We start from the raw sequence: 20,000 nt of genomic DNA on the forward strand, positions 1-20,000 counted from the left end.
GCTTGGAGCGACCAAAAAGGACCAAAAGAGACCCGACTTCACCAAATGGGTCATTTAATAGAAATATAACAAGTAGAAACTACATTATATTACATATTATATGAAATTCCATTCCAGTTATATATTCCCACTGAGGAGGCAGAGGGATATTTTCTAGTTATGAGCAGGATGTGATGTCATGATGATTTGTTCCAAATGTACAGTTGACCAATCGGATCTCTGGGGGCGGAGCGACTTGTTGTATAATAATAACTCCGTCTCTCAGGGATGGAGGAGACCCACTGTGACAGAACCGAGTTCCTCAGCAGCTACCCGCTCAACATCGACGAGATCACGCTGATCCCCGGCTCGCTGGGCCGAATACGACCCCGCGACCCCAAATCCACCACGTGTAAGACGAGACCGAGCGCTTTTCAAACAGGAAAATGTTTTTAAATATAAGTATAAATATGTTCCTCCATTTTTACATTTTTGCAGATGACCCAAAAGTCGTGGTCGCAAACCTCACCGTGAGTAACGAACACACACGGGATCAACATTTCTCGAACTCGCCGGTGGTCGTTTGTTTGCCGGGTCGTTCACCTCGCTGTTTGTCGTTTCAGTGTAAAATGCCAACTCAGCACTTCAAGCCCTACCTGAAGCAGCATTTGCCCAAGAGGCTTCACTACGCCAACAACCGCAGGATCGAGGACGTCCACCTGCTGATGGAGAGGAAGTGGCACATCGCCAGGTAGCCCGAGACGCACCGGTTCGTTTAGAGGAGGAAACGAGACCGTCACAGAGGAAACCGACGGCCTACGGTCGCCTCCGCTAAAAACTTCAATCTTTTATTTTCAAGTTGACGGAATTTCTGCTGCTGTGCTTTTATTTTGAAGGGTATATTTAGTTTGAGATAAGTCAGACTTTGTAGGTCATATTTCATGCAGTTCATTTTAGATTCTTGACTCTTTAAACTAGTTTAAACTTGTTTGGAAAGCAGATATTGCAGCAGTTCAAGGTCCGTCTGTCTTTTCATTTTGTTGAGTTTTTAACCCTCGTTGCACTTTTTACATCAGCGCATGAAGACTTTTTAAAATCCTGCCCTCTGTTTCTTTGTGAAATCAATTTGCACGGCTTTAAGATATTTTGGGGTCCAGAGGCCGGAAGAGTATCAGAGAAGGTTTCAGTTTCCTTCGATTCTAGTTTGAACGGTTCAAAAGAATTTCATTGTCTGAAGAGGTTTTGTTTTTCAGGAAAATGCCGGAGAAACTGAGGACTCGGTGCGGTTTCTTTGGCGACCACGGCTTCGACAACAAGATAACCAGCATGAAGGTACGGCCATGTTTAAAAGTCTCTCTCCTGCACTGCGTCCTCTCTCTAATATCACAAAAACATTAAAGGTATTTAGTTTTTGTGTTCGTGAAGTAATGTGCATTTCCATTTTTCTGTTTTCTGCCTGCAGACCATCTTTATGGGTCACGGGCCGAGCTTCAAGTTCCAGAAAAGAGTGCCGGAGTTTGAGAATATCGAGTTGTACAACGTAATGTGTGGTGAGCAGGTGTTTCTTTATGATGTGACCCAGAACAGCGTACGAAAGCCTGACAAATTTACTATGAAATTCCCTAATTTCCCCACCAGGGGGCGAATAAATCTTATATTAACATATTTTAACATACCATCAATGTATTTCAAAAAAATTGAGTTTTATCCTTTTCTGAACCGTATATTAACTTATTCTAACTTACACTCAACGTATTTGAACTCATCTTGATTTATCTTATGCTTAACATGTCCTGTCATTAACTCATTTGAACTTTTTATTTTAACTGATCTTAACATCAACCTATTCTAAATGATCTAAATGGATCTTATTCTTAACGTATTCTAACTTTTCCTGAATATGATAAAAAAAAATTCTTAACATATTTCAACTTGACTTATCTTGTCCTGAACTAACGTATCCGTCATTTATTTGAAGTTTTTTCAAAAGTGTTTTTAATGATCTTTTATTATCTCATCTTTAATATGTATATAAACTTATCCTAGATGTATTTTTAATTAACTTATGTTCAACTAATCTTTGTCCTTTCGATGAGTTTCTTTATAGAGGAGGTAGAAAGTGTTAAAGTCCTGCAGAGATAACAATATATCACACATTACATACATGTATACACGGTTTAATAGAGGAAAAAGTTTACACTTTTGTTTGTGTTTTACAGCATGTTTCAGTTTTAATTCTCTCCAAAATATCTGCCTCCAGCTACAAAACTAAAGAAAGCGATGGATTATTTCCTAAAATGTCCGACTAAACAACGTTTCTGTCCTCTGTTTCGTCTCCGCGTTAAGACTTGTTGGGGTTGAAGCCGGCTCCGAACAACGGGACGCACGGCAGCCTGAACGACATGCTGAAGGAGCCGCTGTTCTTTCCCAGCATGCCCGAGGAAGTTACAGCGCCGTCGCCGGCGTCCGACCCGGACGGCGCCGCGACGCACGATCTGGGCTGCAGCTGCGACGACGAGGTCAGCGTCCTTTTCTGACGTCACGCGAAATCTCAGCGGCTTCTTCGGTTTAATATTTGTCCACCAGGGGGCGGAAAAACACGGAAACTCACGTCGTCCGTGGGTTTTGTGTTTCAGAACAAAGTGGAGGAGAACATCGAGACTTTCAGTCCCACACCGGATGGACTCTACAGTTACAGTAGGTTTCTCTGACGCCGTCATTTTTAACCATAAATACAATTTTCTGAAGGCGTTGAAAACAACTGATCTGTTTTCTTAATCCAAAATAGACAATAAGGGAGCTTTATCTGTGGATTTCAGGCTCTAATCAATAATGTAACATCTTCAGACAGGCCCAGCACCTTGAATAATTCATAATTAAGGTCAAAGGTCACGGTGACTTCACAAAACTAAATTCATACGCTAATTATGACAAAGTTTTGCAAAAAAATGTCTAATGGGATAAAAGGATGATAGTTTATATCCAAAAGGTCAAAGGTCAACTTCATTGTGACCCGATAATGTTCTTTTTTTGTCCATTATTCAGCTGCACAGTCGAGCGCAAACAGAAAAAGAAGTAACATTATCGTCCTGAATTCTTGAGCGAAGCTGATTTGCCTTCTGTTTTTCTGTTTTTGTTGTCGTAAACTCACCCGACTTCACGTGTGCGTCCTCAGACAGCTCCCACCTACCGTTCGGTCGGCCGGCGGTGATGTTCGACACGCAGTACAGTCTGCTTCATCATGTGGAGTTCGTCAGTGGGTACAGCAAAGAGCTGGCCATGCCTCTGTGGACGGCGTACACACTGCCGCGACAGGTACACACATTCTCACACACACTCTCACACACACACACACACACACACACACACACACACACACACACACACACACACACACACACACATATACACACTCTCACACACACACACACACACACACACACACACACACACAAACTTTATGGACTGTTTCTTCCCTGGTAATGCATTTTGCTTTAATTATCTTCCTGTTAAAAATAAAACTGCCCGACACAGAAAACTATTATGAAGAAAAACATGATTTGGAACCTTATTTTGCTCCAAACTGCTGACTCGGGTCTTTCTGTCCTGACAACATACCTGTAACATGTCATGCACACGTTATGCTGAAACAGTGTGTGTCAGTTTTCCTGCTCCAGACGCAGCTCGTTAAAACGCCGACAACACAACGCACACGTTGTTGTTTGTGTCGGAGCGACGACGCACACACAAGAGGCCGTCTGTGGTCCTCTGAACACGCGTGTTTGTCTCGTGTTTACAGGAACACGCTGCAGGTTTACTGCATGCGGCTGCTCGCATGGCGGACACACACATACAGATATACACACACACACGCACGCACACACACACACACAGAGAGAGATACACACACATATAGAGGAACACAGATATACACACAGAGACACACAATTACACACACACCCACACACAGGCACACACAGATACACACTACCACACAAATACACACACACACACACACACACACACACACACACACACACACACACACACACAGATACTTTATCACACAAATATACATCCACACACAGACACACACTCCCTCCTTCACATCATCATCGCGTTTTAAAAAAAAAAAAAAATACATTTTACGTCACGTTTCTTTCTTCATAGTTGAAGTCTTAAATTTAAACATGTCCTCATCGTCTTTCTCCCTCGCGTCCCTCCATTCTTTGTCTCCCAGGAGGACATGACTCCCGTCCCTGATGTGTCTCCGCCCGCCGTGCAGTGCATTCGAGTGGACTCCAGAGTGTCGGCCGACCACAGTCAGAGCTGCAGCGCCTACAGCCAGAATGGCCACCTCACCGCCGGCTTCCTCTTCCCCCCAGGTAAAGGTGCGAGGACGCAGGAGGCGGAGCCAAAAATAAAACAGGAGTGAATCACTTCGAGTGGAAACCTCACAAGCTCTCTGTGACATTTCCATGAGGACAGCAGCGGACGATAAAGTGTTTGCGTTTGTGTGTCGACAGAGCTGGCGATGTCTCCGGAGTCCAGATACGACGCTTCACTCATCACCAACACCGTTCCCATGTTCCCGGCCTTCAAGAGTGAGTCTCCTCCAAATAATAAAACACAAACTACTTCACAAACTACTGCTCACAAAATGTTATTTATGAGTCCAATCAGCCTCTCACATACTAATACGTGATGTACAAGTATGCTGTTTCAATCAGGAGAAAAAAAACTCTTTTAACAGAATAAACTTCCAAAAGAATGAAAAACTCTCTTTTAACATGAAGAAACCTCCAACAGAAGGAAAAACTCTCTTTTAACATGAAGAAGCCTTTAACAGAAGGAAAAACTCTCTTTTAACAGAAGAAACCTCCAACAGAAGGAAAAACTCTCTTTTAACATGAAGAAACCTCCAACAGAAGAAAAAAAAACTCTCTTTTAACAAGAAACCTCCAACAGAAGGAAAAACTCTCTTAACAGAAGAAACCGCCAACAGAAGGAAAAACTCTCTTTTAACATGAAGAAACCTCCAACAGAAGTAAAAACTCTTTTAACATGAAGAAACCTCCAACAGAAGGAAAAACTCTCTTTTAACATGAAGAAATCTCCAACAGAAGGAAAAACTCTCTTTAAACATGAAGAAACCTTTAACAGAAGGAAAAACTCTCTTTTAACATAAAGAAACCTCCAACAGAAGGAAAAACTCTCTTTTAACAAGAAACCTCCAACAGAAGGAAAAACTCTCTTTTAACATGAAGAAACCTCCAAAAGAAGGAAAAACTCTCTTTTAACAGAAGAAACCTCCAACAGAAGGAAAAACTCTCTTTTAACATGAAGAAACCTCCAACAGAAGGAAAAACTCTCTTAACAGAAGAAACCTCCAACAGAAGGAAAAACTCTCTTTTAACATGAAGAAACTTTAACAGAAGGAAAAACTCTCTTTTAACAGAAGAAACTTTAACAGAAGGACAAACTCTCTTTTAACCTGAAGAAACCTCCAACAGAAGGAAAAACTCTCTTTTAACATGAAGAAACCTCCAACAGAAGGAAAAACTCTCTTTTAACAAGAAACCTCCAACAGAAGGAAAAACTCTCTTTAACATGAAGAAACCTCCAACATAAGGAAAAACTCTCTTTAAACATGAAGAAACCTTTCACAGAAGGAAAAACTCTCTTTTAACATGAAGAAACCTCCAACATAAGGAAAAACTCTCTTTAACATGAAGAAACCTCCAACAGAAGGAAAAACTCTCTTTAAACATGAAGAAACCTTTAACAGAAGGAAAAACTATCTTTTAACATGAAGAAACCTCCAACAGAAGGAAAAACTCTCTTTAAACATGAATAAACCTTTCAGAGAAGGAAAAACTCTCTTTTAACATGAAGAAACCTCCAACAGAAGGAAAAACTCTCTTTTAACAAGAAACCTCCAACAGAAGGAAAAACTCTCTTTAAACATGAAGAAACCTCCAACAGAAGGAAAAACTCTCTTTTAACAAGAAACCTTTAACAGAAGGAAAAACTCTCTTTTAACAAGAAGAAACCTCCAACAGCGGAAAAACCTCCTAACGCATTAACAGAAGTTTCTGGAGAGTCTCAGAGATTATTTCCCTGTTTTCTTGTCTTTATAGATAAACATAGTGAACAAAATGCGACTTAAAGGTTCCAGTCGTGAGCTGATAGGAGTTTTTGAGGGATTAAAGCTCCTCTGAATGCTTCAACAGAGCGAATAACAGTGTCTGTCGCAAAACTCCAAGCTGACATGTGAACAACGCTGCTGTTTCCTGCCGGCTGTATCGTTGTTTTTCATCTTGTTGTTGTATTTATCTGTCCTCGTCCTCCTGCGGCTGCACGTCGGCATCTCTCAGCAGTGTCACGCGAGACAAAGCACAGAAAGGTGGTGATGTCAGGTCTGAGCGAGGACTGCCTGATACCCATTGTTTATGTGCAGGGGGAGGACTTATCGGGACGGAACACACACACATTGTCCCTGAATCACTGTCTCACGCAGATAACACACAATCCATCATTGTTGTCAGCTCGGTGTGTGTGTGTGTGTGTGTGTGTGTGTGTGTGTGTGTGTGTGTGTGTGTGTGTGTGTGTGTGTGTGTGTGTGTGTGTGTAGAATTGATCTGGTTTCTATATTAAGGCTGTGAAATGATTTGGATTAAAACTTTCCTTGTTTTTGAAGCTCTTTAACTTCATCGGTAAAGTAAAGAAAAATAAACCTACTTTTAAAGCAATTAGAATTCATTTGTCGTATTTGTGATAATTATGCAGCGCTTTTAAAAGTTGAGTCAAATTAGATTTTAAAGGTGCTCAACCTTTTCTGTGGTTTGAACCTTAAACAAACGGGTTCCACATCATTTAGTTTTTTCCTAAAGCACGTGATGTTGATACCTTCCTATTGGTGGACGGAGGGTGTGTGTGCATCTTGCTTCTGATCCAAATATATTTTTGTGTGTGTGCAGGAATGTGGAGCTACCTGCAGGGGGCGCTGCTGAGGCGTTACGCAGAGGAAGCCAACGGCATCAACGTCCTCTCCGGGCCGGTGTTCGACTACAACTACGACGGCCTCCGAGACACCGCAGAGAAGATTAAAGAGTACGTTTTCGTTACAGCAATCAAATCTCTTCCCATTTTAATGTAATAAATAAAAGATTCAGAGAAGTTGAGCTTGGATGATAAAAAACAAACTTAAGTCCACTTATTACAAGTTTTTTTTTGTTTTTGTTTACAAATGTCGTTTTTGCGTCTCATTCTGAGCATGAAATTAAATAAGAAATAAGAAACCGTCTTGCTGATAGAGACTTTAGAATAATGTTCTGTTTTCTAATCTTTCGTGTTAGTCTGAGAAAAATGTTTTGACGAGACAACAGTTGTTGTTTTACTTACGCTCATTTTATTTAGTCCAGTCGGGAAACATCAAGGAGCAACAAAGCGAGTTTGTCTAATAAAAAAGGCAGCCGAAAGACTTTAAGAGTAACGAAGTCAAATCCTTATTTATAGAAAGTTTTTAATGGTAAGAAAACAACTCATTTACATGCAAGCAAATGTAAATTTCAAGAGCTTCAGCTACAAAATGATGAATTCAAAGACTGAGTGATAACAACAGATGACAGAAAAGCTGAATTTAAAGTTTGTAAAACTTCTATAGATCTATCAAATATGGGAGAGGAAGACCTTCGCTGCACCGGCAACAATAAGAAAAACAACTCTTGCCGACTTCTTACTGCTTATATTTAAAAAAAAAAAAATTGCGCACAGCTCAGTGAATAAAATCATGTTTTCCGTTCATAATATTTCATGAAATTTCAGCTTTTCAGTCGGTGAAAATCAGTGTTAAGGGAACCTTGTATGCATCAGCGTCTCCAAGGCTTAAACAATGAGACAAATAAAAACTTAGTTACTCAAAAACAAGCTGCAGCACCTGTTGCCACAGGGGGGCGCTGTTGTACAGTATAAACTCAAGGTAACAAGGACTTCCTGACAGCAGCTGGGGGGGGGGGGTAGTCTTATTTTATATATCTATTTATATTATATATCTTATTTTCTTCCACTTGTGGCATTTCAAAGTATTTTTATACACTAGTATTTTTGTTAAAGAAATAAAATGCAATTTTTATGCATTTCAAATGGAGGATGCCACAATCTGAAGAGCGCAGGTTCGAATCCCGGCTCCGGCAGCATTTTTTACATTTATAATATACAGAATGAAAGCGTTGTTTTTTTTTACTTGAACTCGTGAGATGTAACTGAAGTTAACAATGACTTCCTGACAGCAGCTGTTGGATTGTTTTTTTTTTCCACCGGTCATTTGTGAATGAGCAGTAACAGTTTCTACAAAACTGAACAAGTGGTAATGTAAAAGAAAATAGAGAAAAACATGGTGATTTTACTCTTTACAGCCAGAAAATAATCAGATAGTTTTAATTATGGTGACTAGTTTATATTTTGTAACTGAAGTTTTTGATAAAAGTCGTGACCGACCACAAATCTTCTCTTCTTCTTCTTGTGTTTAGTCTGTTTTGAATTGCAAAACTGCATCTGTGCACCTTTTTCTGTATATTTTTAATTTCTTTTGTATTTCTGACCTCTCCTCCGTCCAGGTTCTCGCTCGGCGCCCCCCCCATCCCCTCCCACTTCTACACGGTGGTGACGAGCTGCCAGGAGCTGAACCAGACGGTGGAGGAGTGCGACGGGGCGCTCCGGGTCTTCTCCTTCCTCCTCCCTCACAGGCCCGACAACGCCGAGGCCTGCAACGTGAGTTCATATACTCGTCGGAATGTTTTTACTTGGAGACATTTTAGGTTTCCCACTCCCACAAAACACTTTTAATCACCTTAAATTCCTCTGAAAGCCGCAAAATACTTTGCTGATGAACATGTGCAGAAAATACAGTATGAGGCATTTTAAAGAGTGTATAAACTTTCATCTTAAACCCGAACAGTCACTGACATCAGTTCCTCACATCGTGTCCTGAACGATGGAATGATTTATCATAATTTTACAGTTTAGACACCTGGTTGGACAAAAGGAAATATTAGAGGACTTCTGGGTGTTTGTGAGCATTTTTTTTATTTCATTTCACAAAGACAAAACAGAAAATAACCATAAAATTAACCATAATAACATATTCTAAGAGAAAATAATCACAAAATGAAAACAGAAGGCTGTATGGGAGGCTGCAGCTCAGACGGTAGAGTAGGTTGCACACTAATCGGAAGGTTGGTGGTTCGATCCCCAGCTCCTCCTGTCCACATGCCTAAGTGTCTTTGAGCAAGACACTGAACCCTAAAATTGCTCCCGATGGTGAACCATCGGTGTGAGTCTCTTTGGAAAGAAGCATCAGCATGATTAAATGTGTGAGTCAAAAGTTGCTTCAACTGCAGTGAAAACAAACATCTCACTCATCAGCGTGAGTAATAATACTCACATAAACTCAGACGGGTTGAATGAGTGGGAATATGTTACAACAGATTCCACTTGTGTGTTTTTTTGTAAAAAATTCCACCGACAGGGGGTTAACCTGCAAAGATCACAACTGGATAATTTGATGTGGAAGAAAGTGTGGTTTACATTGGTTTCAGACTTGGTTTAAACTGGTTTCAGACTTGAAGCATCGCCTGTTGTCACGGCAACAACTATCTATCAACTCTCTATCGGAATCAGATTTATTGGACGAACTCCTTCAAAATCTTCGCTACATGTATATTAAATGAGTCTGGACGGATGTGGCTGGAGATTGCAGCTGGTGGTTTGTGAGAACTTTCCTCTTCTGCACCTGGTCAGTGGCCATATCTGAACTGACTCAAGGTGCCAATTAAACCAACATTGTGTTGATTAACAGATACACAGATCTTAGTCACATAATGGTAAGTGAGTCACGGTGAATGTATCGAACAGCAGTGCGACAAGATATGCGTATCAAAACTGGCTGCCAGCAGTGACTCACACTCAAACTAAGACCTCAGGAATGAGGCTGAGTCCGTAATGATAGGAAATCATAACGGGGTCAGCCAAACAGCCTTACCGGCCAGAACGAGGTGTTCCTCTTCAGTAACTGAGAGCGTGTAGTAAAAGGAAACAATTCACGTTCTTTGGTGCGTCCAGACATCGCCAACCTGTCTGCCGTTAAAGCGTCGCTTCTATACAGATACAAGTGTTTACAGCTGTCGGGTGGAAGACGTCGGTATTCTTATTTACGCAGAAAGGTCAGCGTGCGGTTTGAGATGACGCAGATTGCACGTGACAAAAAAAAAAACAGTTACAGAATAGTTGAGTCTCCTACTGAAAGGAGGATGAAACCTGAAACCTCCTCAGATGGCTGATCTTAGTCCTGCAGGTTGAGGCACGAGCGCAAACTTTATTATAATGCTTCCTTAGTGGAGGGAATCCGTCCGCTGTCACGCGACAGTGGGAAGCAGAACGTGATGCGTGTGTGTGTGTGTGTGTGTGTGTGTGTGTGTGTGTGTGTGTGTGTGTGTGTGTGTGTGTGTGTGTGTGGCTCATCAAAGATGATTGTGTCACCTGGTTTCTCTGTGGGAGGAAACATCAACACATCTTTCTGGTGAAACACAAAGATTTACAGATGGAGTTTTTGTTGTGGTGAAGCCGTCAGTTCTGGAAGCCATAATTAATGTTTGTCAACCTCGAGGGGAACATTAATCAGTTTTTAAGTACTGTTTCTCAGTGTTTGTAAAACAAACAACAGTGCATTTAACGGGGGAACACTGTATCTCCAGGAACATGTGAACCATGTTAACATCTGTTTGAAATATATTTCCCAGGCTCGAGGCCTCCAACGAACGTAGAATATGAGCAGGAAAGCTTCGATGAATCAAAACAACAACATGCAGCTGTCTCCGTCTGTCTGCACGGTGTTGCAGCGAGGCCGCCGGTTAAAAAGGGAAACATTGCAGATCGAGTCAAAGAGAATCCAAAACTGATAGTCTGACAACAAAGTGGGAGTTCTGGGAAGCCCCGGACTCTCCGAGTACGACTCCCTACTGAGTCTCGGGCCTGTCAAACAGAAAGGAAGGAAAAAAAACATTTTGAAGCATCAAAGAAATCCTGGTAATGCACAACCAATCTGATATGATTTGTAGGAATATAATATCAGCTTTATTGAAGTATTTCATGGCTGTTTGAGATCTTGCAGATGGTTACTGTAATCTTGGATTAACACACAGTGACTGGAAACGCTCAGAGTTTATTCATATTTCAACAGAACTACAGGCAGGATTCAGTGTTAAGCCCTTAGGTTCTGGGGTTTTGCTCGCCCGCCGTCCGCCCCGACCTCCTCCCTCTGAACAGAATCCATGGACATGTTTTAACCGTCATTTCTCTCACTGTTGTTGAGAAATGTGATGAGTTGTCGGTGTGCAATATTCTACGCTGGAATTAACTTGGAACCCTTTAGCCTGGATTAGCATTGAAACTTTAAGGTGGGATAAAGCATTTGGCCCGTTTTCTCACCACTCACCATCAGCTTAGTCATTCACGTGTCGTGTCTTGTTTGTTTTGATACATAGACAAACAACAATGGTTTTTTTTCTTGAGAATTACCAAGTTCGCAACCCGTCACAGCATTTAGCCCCTAAAATAAATGTTCCTGCTCGAAGACATAGAGACACACACAACGGACCATCAGAGACACACTGATTTACTGATGTGTGTGTGTGTGTGTGTGTGTGTGTGTGTGTGCTCACACTGTTGTTTTCCATCTGCACACTTTGTCCAAGGCTGTTTGTGACCGTTATTGAGAGGTCAGAGGTCACGGTGACGCCCTGATTATCGTACATGGTGAGAAGGTTGGAAGAAAAACCCCCGAAACAAAGCGTCGTGGAGAGTTTTGTGTCACACGGAGATAAAAAGTGGAAGATAAGAGTCAGACTGAAACTGGAGTTCAGGATCACGGCAGGGCGTGTAATGTACACGCCTGTTCTACGGAAGGGAAGAATCTCTTCAGCCGTGTTCGGACCGCACGCCACGCGAAAGTCAACGCAAAATTGCGAATTCGCACCGGGCTGATTTATCAATATTTAACCATATCGTTGATCTTTTTTGGGGGGATGTTTCTAAATGAATGCACCATACACAGACGATACTAGGCCCCGCCCACCGATAGCTGTAAGCCGTGTGTTACCACAGCACTGCTTAATGCTTATCTGGAAACAGGAACTCCAGTATTTATTATCTTTACTAGAACCAGCCTACAGACTCCCTTCTGCTCAGCGGGGATGAAGGACATTTGGAGATTATTTACTTTTTCCCATCTGTCTAGTCTACGTCACCAGTGGGCCGGGGGGTTACAGTTAGCTGGAAACAAAACAACCCCTTCTTACCTGGACTCACTGTCACTTCCTGTCTTCCAGTACAAAACATACTTACTTCCAAAGAATCCTTAGATGCAGGTTTTGATTTTTCTCTTCATGTGTGACACTCGAGAGCAGAAATATCTTTGAGTCACCGCTTTGGTCATCGTTGGAAAAAAAACAAGACATTTACTCTGTATATATCCACATTCCCATATTATTTAGTTCACCTGAAAAAGATTTAGTATGTCCCAATATGCTAAAAATACCAGGATGTTCTATGTATTTTACAGCCTGCAGGTCAGCATGCTGCTCTGATGTCCCAACAGACTCCGACTCTGTACTCAGAAACCTACTCAGGGCATTGTTCAAAACGGGCTCTATTTTAGTCATACAGGAGTGTCGAATCAACAACAAAAAAACAACCTGATTCTTCAAAAATGTCGATTATCCAGCAGGTGGGGACGTTTCTTGACAAATTCGGACTAATGAGACAAAAGAGAAAATACTGTAAAACGTGTAACTTTCACACGAACACATTTACATGCGTGTAAATTTCCCGCTTTCAAAACATGCAAGTTAACTCAAATAATCTATCAATCATTTGTTTCAATAAATCAATCAATCATTTACTTTCTAAATGTTCCAGAGACAATTTAATGCTGCAAAAAAAAGAGATAATTTTTGGTACAAAGATGTGACTTACAAATGGAAGAATGTTTTACAAAACCTTCAATGTTCATTGATTAATTTCTCTCCATGTCGCAGTCAACCTGATTGAAGAATTCACTCTTTGTTTCAATACAAATTCCACTTCAGAGAAAAAGCTGGAGCCGACAAATACTTCTCATGATTACTATTTGATAAAAGGACAGAAACAGCTAACAGATGAAATGAAAATAAAAAATAACACTTGAAGCGTAACAATTAATCAGTCCAATATAAAAATGTTTATACAGAAGGGATTCATTCTGTAATTCCATTTCAAGTCAATGAGAAAAAAGATGGCAAACCCACATCTGGAAACACTGCGAGCGAGTCCACCTCCTGAGTTTTTGATGCCACCTTTAAACAGAAACTTGCATTAAACGTTTTTGCGTGTGATGAAACTTACAGTCTAGGAAATGTGAATCTGTGTTCTTGGGAATTACATACGAGATTCAAACACTCATTCTGGTCCGCTGCCGCTTCCACAATGTGATTACAGGAAATGGCTCTGTGGGAGTCTCCAATTATATAATTGGGCAGTACGTGTGTTGAAATGATTACTGGCAAACAAAAGGTACAATCAGACGAAGGGTTGTTTGGGTGGATGCGGTGAACTCTACCTTTCCGTAGGAATTTCCCGCAGGCAGCGGCAGGTTGAGTCAAAGTTTAAAGGAGGATTTCTATAGTGAAAACAAAGTCAGAAATAGATGTAGCACCAATATAAGGGCCAATTTCTGAGTGAGAAAACACGGCCTTGTTTTTAATTTGAAATGGAACTGAGACTGTTAAAGGTCCAATCGGGGACAAAAACATGCACGTTTTGAACACTAAATGAAACTTTTGTGCCCGCAGAGTGCCGAAGACGAGTCACAGTGGGTGGAGGACCTGCTGAAGCTCCACACCGCCCGAGTCCGAGACGTGGAGATCCTGACGGGCCTGGACCTCTACCGATCCACCAACCTCACCTACACCAGCACCCTGACCCTCAAAACCCACCTGCACACCTTCGAGAGCGACGACTAGACGCAGAGACGCACACACACACACACACACACACGCACACACACGCACACACGCACACACACACACACACTCACGTACAGGATGTAGGCCTTTGTAGAAGTCCTGCATTTTTTTTTAACCGCACGCTCGCCGGCCCGACGGCGCATCGCCGCTCGGCTCCGGAGGAACTCGATGGAAACGGGAACACGTGTTTGGAAATTTGAAAAAAAGATTAAAATGGGTTTGTTTGGAAGATTACCGTAGGAATATTCAATACTGAAATCTGAGAAAGAACAAGCTAGCACAGGAATGATGCAGGATGGAGGACTCAGCTGCCACCGCACGTAAAGTACAGTTTATGCAACACGAGTGAATAAAGGAACATACGTTTTAGCGTTTTAGCTCCTTAACTGCAAATGATCTACACTGACCATCAACTGCATCCTGTCCAATTTAAAGATCTTAAAATGTGTGCGGTTCAATGATCAATTAGTAATATTCAATCGAGGAAATGCGATCATCGTGAGGTGACACAGTTTCACATCAATTTGCATGTAAACAAACTTAAAAAGTTTGTAAATTGCATTAAAAAGAGGAAGGAAGTCGAATTATTCAACCTGGTATATCAAGCAAAACGTGAAATAGACACGCTGCTCCACTGCAGCAAAATGTAAAATAGCCACGCTTTGCGCTGTCTCGGCGTGACAGTTTCACGTTTTTCCTTTAATGGACGAAAATGAAACCTACTGCATGCGTAGTGCCATGTGAATTACAGGAAAATGAAACTGATAGCTAAAACACGGGGTTGTGGTTACTAGATAATCATATGGTTGGTGCTAGGAAACTAAAAACAGCTCTTGTGCGTGTTAATGTCACGCTTTAAAAAGAAAAAAAGCGTTCACGCCTTGACAGCCCAAAGCGTGGCCATCACACATTTTACTGGAGTGGACCAGCGTGTCTATTTCACGCTTTGCCGTGACACCGGGTTGAATTATTGGTAGTTAAGAAGCTAAAACATGGAAACTTGCTGGTGTGGTTTGTCCAAAAGGAATTTTTCAAGGCGGAGCAAGTTAGTCAGTTAGCTTAGCATAAAGACTAAGGAAAGCAGCTAGCCCTGCTGTGCCAGGCTGACTGTTTCCGGTCTTTGATCATGTGACCACCGGGTTTAGAAAAACGTCCGACGGAAACCTCATCCGAAAATATGCAACATTTATTACATCATAAGAAAAAAGGTAAATAAATAAATGAAGCCCTTTCATGAGGATCAGCTCCTTGATAATGTTCATTATTTTGTTATTTGTGCACCGCTCGTCTCTGTTTTCACATCCACCTGCTTCCTCAGTCGCTCTGCCACAGCTCATCATCTAGGTGTATATTTTTATACAATTTGTCATATTTATTACGTAGCATCATAACAATAACAGCACTCAGCGTTACGGGATTCATCCAGTGAAACAAAAATAGGTCGCTGATGTCCGGAAAAGAAAATTCTTTGGTTTGTAAACTGGGTCTTTTAACTGTAAAATACGTCACAGTTTGTTCTCATCGCCTCAAACCATCACAGCAATTGGATGAAAATTGATGATTCATATTCATAATCTACTAACAGTAGATATAAGCATTAATATTGGTTGACCTTCAACTAAATGGTGACATCCTGCAGGATCATGTGTTTCTGCACAATAACTGTTAAAGACTCCCAAAATACGACCCGAGCTGAAAAAACACTGAATTCTCCTTTAATTCTGTTTCAAAAGCCAAACAACACTTATTTTCTCATTTTCTGTTTGTCACTCTCATCTCCTCATTCAACTTCCTGCATTCACACTTTTAACTCACTTCCGATAGAAGCAGTCAGAAACCTGTATTTTTGTTTTTCATGTTTGGTATTTACGTTCATAATGTTACACTGATGGAGTTAACATAGGTAGCTAACGTGGTAATCCGTAGAGCAGAAAACCAAATAATCAAGAAAAAACAAAAAGTCGATTCAAAATGACAAGTTGTAGTTGAAGCCATGTTTATTCCTGTAGTCTTTCAAATAAAAGCCGTAGAGAATTGGAGCTGAGTTTTTTTTATTTATTATGATTTAGTTTTTCTCTACAGGGGAGATTTGATTGGCTGCTGACGACAGGGGGAAAACAAGTGTTTTGTTCTCGCTAACTCTTTTTTTTCTACCAGGTTTTAACATGTTTATTTCCACTGTAAAGTGAAACACTGACTTTGTAATTCAGGAGAGAACTTGGGAGTTTATTGGAGAGAGTTTGTTTTTTTTGGAGCCGGTGCTGAGTGGTATTTGCATTTGAAGGCACTTGTACATTAGCTTCACTTTTCAGGCCTTGGACCGTTCTCACATATAATCTCAAATTAAACCAGACCAGAATCTTTCCTGACCCAGTTGACGGAGTCACTACAAGTTGATGCCGTACGATAAGATCCGATGTTTGCGGTATATTTGCAATTTACATCAGCGGAAAAGTCATAAGTTGGTAGGAGAAAGACTTTTTACAAGTCCAGTTTTAAATTCCTCATTTGTTGGCTCAGGAAGCTGCTAAGTGGTTTGTGGTAGATGTGAAAACATGTTTGATTGACTTCCATTGAAGTTGTATTTTTTAGTTTTGGGAAGAGTGCCATTGAAACGGCCTGATTAGTTTTGTGCCTGTCAAACTTGAGCAGTCCAACCTGTCACTATCACCTACGTCAATGACTACACAAGTGCTTTGTGGCATTCACCAGAATAAACAAGCTTATTATGGCAACATGGAAAATCCACCAGCCTGTTCGACCGAGGTTTCCAGAGAAAAGTTGTGTTCACCAGATGACATGTTGAGATGTGTTGTCCATCGCACGCAGTGCAACAGAACATCCGTAAAGTTTACAACCAACAAAGTGGCTTTCGGATGCTGAATCTCTGGGATGTCACGGAGCAGACACGTTTTTCTCATCTCGTTTTCTGCATCAATAGAAAACAAAAGCTTTCCATTTATAGTTAGTGAAGAGCATAAACGTCATTAAATATGATCAAGAAAGACAGTAAATGATGGAAGAGCTAGGAAAGACGCCTTTAAAGAAAATAAAAAATTCCACGAAGAAGAAAACACGTTCGCTGACTCAATTTAATTCGTTTCTTAAATCTGATCATTTCGAGGGTAATAATCCACTAACAATGTACATGTGTACATGAATGTACATGTGTAGATTAATATCCAATCACGTTTTTTTGTTTTTTAAACCAGTTAAAAGTGCCTGTTCCTATTTCAACGCTGCTAATGCTAACTTTTGGGATCCGGGATTGTTGTTTAAAAAAAGAAAGAAAAGAAGATGATGTCACTCTCTGGTCCCGTCTGGTTCCCGGTTCTGGCGGAGTAACACCGGGTCTACCGCGGCTTTCCGTCCGGCTGAGAGGCTCGTCGGGAGCCGCCGCTGCTTTTCAAGGTACGCAGACCGGCTCTCCGGATTTTTAAAATTTAGTTTAGAAATCGTGTTATCGTTTAATAGATCTTTCAAATCCCAACTGAAAAGCTCACCTTTTTTAAAAGCTGCTTTTAATGTGTGATTCACTGTTTCTTTTCTGTTATCAACAGATTTTTAATGTGATTATTGTGCGATTTATACTTTTATTGTGTTATTTTGATCATTTTAACCTGTACAGCATCTTTGAGTGTCCTGAAAAGCGTTATAGGCAAAGCAAGGCAAGTTTATTTGTACAGCACATTTCAACAAGGTAATTCAAAGTGCTTCACATTAAAAGCATTAAAACATCAGTCAAAGGAAAAGCAAATTTAAAAACAATTAAGAACATTGATTGAAATATTAAAAACAGTCATTAAAACACTAAACAAGCTAAAAAATAGAATGGAAGTTGCAGAGCAGTTTAAGAAATAAAATACAGTAATGAAATGCAGAAATGCAGGAAATTGATCAACATCTGGTTCAAATGAAGGCAGCAAACAGAAAATTCTTCAGTCTTGATTTGAAGCAGCTGAGAGTCTCAGGAGACCGCCAGCTTTCTGGGGGTTTGTTCCAGATATGTGGAGCAGAAAATCTGAACGCTGCTTCTCCAAGTTTAGATGTGACCCTGGGAACAGGAAGTAGACCCGTCCCAGATGACCTGAGGGGTCGGGACGGTTCAGAAGGTCGCAGCAGATCACAAATGTATTTTGGCCCTAAACCATTCAGTGCTTTATAAACCAACAGCAGGATTTTAAAGTGGATTCTTTGTTGGACAGGAAGTCAGTGTAAAGACCTCAGAACTGGAGGGATGTGGTCCAGTTTCCTGGTCTCAGTGAGGACTTGAGCTGCAGCGCTCTGAATCAGCTGCAGCTAAAATCAGTCTGACTGACTTTTTACAGAGACCCTTGAACACACCGTTACAGTAGTCCAGTCTACTGAAGATGAATGCATGGACAAGTTTTTCCAAATCCTGTTGAGACATAAATCCTCTAATCCTCGATATATTCTTCAGGTGATGGCAGGCTGATTTTGTAACTGTCTTGATATGGTTGTTCAGATTGAGGTCTGAATCCATAACTACAGATTTCTGGCTCAGTTTGTGATTTTTAACATCAGAGATTGAAGCTGAGCGCTGACTTTCAATCGTTCATCTTTGGCCCCAAAAACAATTACTTCTGTTTTATCTTTGTTTAATTGAAGAAACTTCTGGCACATCCAGTTGTTGATTTGTTCAATGCATTTACAACCTTTGTATGGGATTATAGTCCCCTGGTGATATAGTTATGTAGATTTATGTGTCGTCTGCATATTTATGATAACACACTTTATTTCTTTCCATAATCTGAGCCAGTGGAAGCATGTAGATGTTGAACAGAAGAGGCCCCAGAATTGAACCTTGGGGAACACCACTGAGATCCAGTAATACTCAGACTGAAGTTCTGCCACCGTCTGTGTTTCAGTGGATGTCGTTGAAAACCTCAACAAGAGCAGCTTCAGTCCTGTGTTGCTGTTGAAAGCCTGACTGGAAGACATCAAAACACTTATTTACAGCCAAGAAGTTGTTCAGCTGTTGAAAAACAGCCTTTTCAATTATTTTACTTAAAAATGGGAGGTTTGATATTAGCCTATAATTTTTCATTGTTGTGGAGTCTAAATTATCCTTCTTTAGAAGTGGTTTAACAACTGCAGTTTTTCGGGCCTGTGGGAAGACACCTGAGAAGGGATGAGTTTACAGTTTGTAAAAGATCATCGGTTATGCAGTTAGAAATATTTTTGGAAAAGGGTGTTGGTATAATATCCAAGCTGCAGGAGGAGGACTTCAGATGTTGGATAATGTCTTCCAGAAATTGTATTTTCTTGATTCTTGTTGTTCTGGTTTGAACCCTCATGGTTGAAATGAACTTATTGTAAGTCGCTTTGGATAAAAGAGTCAGATAAATGAAATGTAATGTAAGTCTTCGGCGCACGTGATTAGTTCAAGGACTGTCAGGAAAATTTGAATACCAAGCCACCAAAAAAGTCCAGATATTTCTCTCATTGCTCTCCATAAAACTGAACTCTTAAACATTGCATTTTAAAATGCCGACGATGACACTAACGTATCCGTATCGCTGCGCTCAACTTTTATTGCATCTTAAAAGGAGGCCTGTTGGTCCAAAGGTGGTGAATCTTCATTTATTATTATTATTATTACTATTATTATAATAAACCATCACATCTTATCACGTTAAGGCTCTTTTTGTCATCGTGCCAAGTTCAAGGATTTTCTGAAAACAGCCCTCGGTTACTTGCAGCAAAAGTGTGACTCAGCATTTCACAGCATCTCAGCATCATTCACAGCACCAACGCTGACATTCATCTTCAAACTTTTTTTTTTATCTGTTATTTATAGCCTGAGTAATCAGGCGGTCTTGATTGACAGTAGATTCCAGGTAATCATTAGCCTCAGCGTTTTCCCCTCCCCTCCTCTCCTCTCCCTTTTTTTTTTTTTTTTTCTTCACCCCCGGGTGCTTCAGGTGATTCGGGAGATGT

General features: G+C 40.8%; 1 protein-coding gene across 2 annotated transcripts in view; it reads left to right on the forward strand.

Moving 5' to 3' along the window:
* The window catches only part of enpp2l (ectonucleotide pyrophosphatase/phosphodiesterase 2-like), a 27,324-nt gene extending 11,246 nt beyond the window's left edge, over positions 1 to 16,078 (forward strand). For both annotated transcript variants that reach the window (XM_069168617.1, XM_069168618.1), the window contains exons 13-25: positions 266 to 391; positions 478 to 509; positions 603 to 730; positions 1,233 to 1,311; positions 1,442 to 1,529; positions 2,326 to 2,498; positions 2,616 to 2,676; positions 3,155 to 3,294; positions 4,220 to 4,364; positions 4,506 to 4,583; positions 6,960 to 7,092; positions 8,598 to 8,751; positions 13,866 to 16,078. In XM_069168617.1, coding sequence (XP_069024718.1) covers positions 266 to 391; positions 478 to 509; positions 603 to 730; positions 1,233 to 1,311; positions 1,442 to 1,529; positions 2,326 to 2,498; positions 2,616 to 2,676; positions 3,155 to 3,294; positions 4,220 to 4,364; positions 4,506 to 4,583; positions 6,960 to 7,092; positions 8,598 to 8,751; positions 13,866 to 14,036 — 1,508 coding nt within the window. In that variant the 3' untranslated portion in view covers positions 14,037 to 16,078. The remainder of the gene's footprint in view (positions 1 to 265; positions 392 to 477; positions 510 to 602; positions 731 to 1,232; positions 1,312 to 1,441; positions 1,530 to 2,325; positions 2,499 to 2,615; positions 2,677 to 3,154; positions 3,295 to 4,219; positions 4,365 to 4,505; positions 4,584 to 6,959; positions 7,093 to 8,597; positions 8,752 to 13,865) is intronic.
* The last annotated feature ends 3,922 nt before the right edge of the window (positions 16,079 to 20,000 follow it).

This window comes from Embiotoca jacksoni, unplaced genomic scaffold (assembly GCF_022577435.1).
Source record: "Embiotoca jacksoni isolate LCO1_2020_lvr unplaced genomic scaffold, fEmbJac1.0.p SCAF_41, whole genome shotgun sequence".
NCBI lineage: Eukaryota > Metazoa > Chordata > Actinopteri > Embiotocidae > Embiotoca > Embiotoca jacksoni.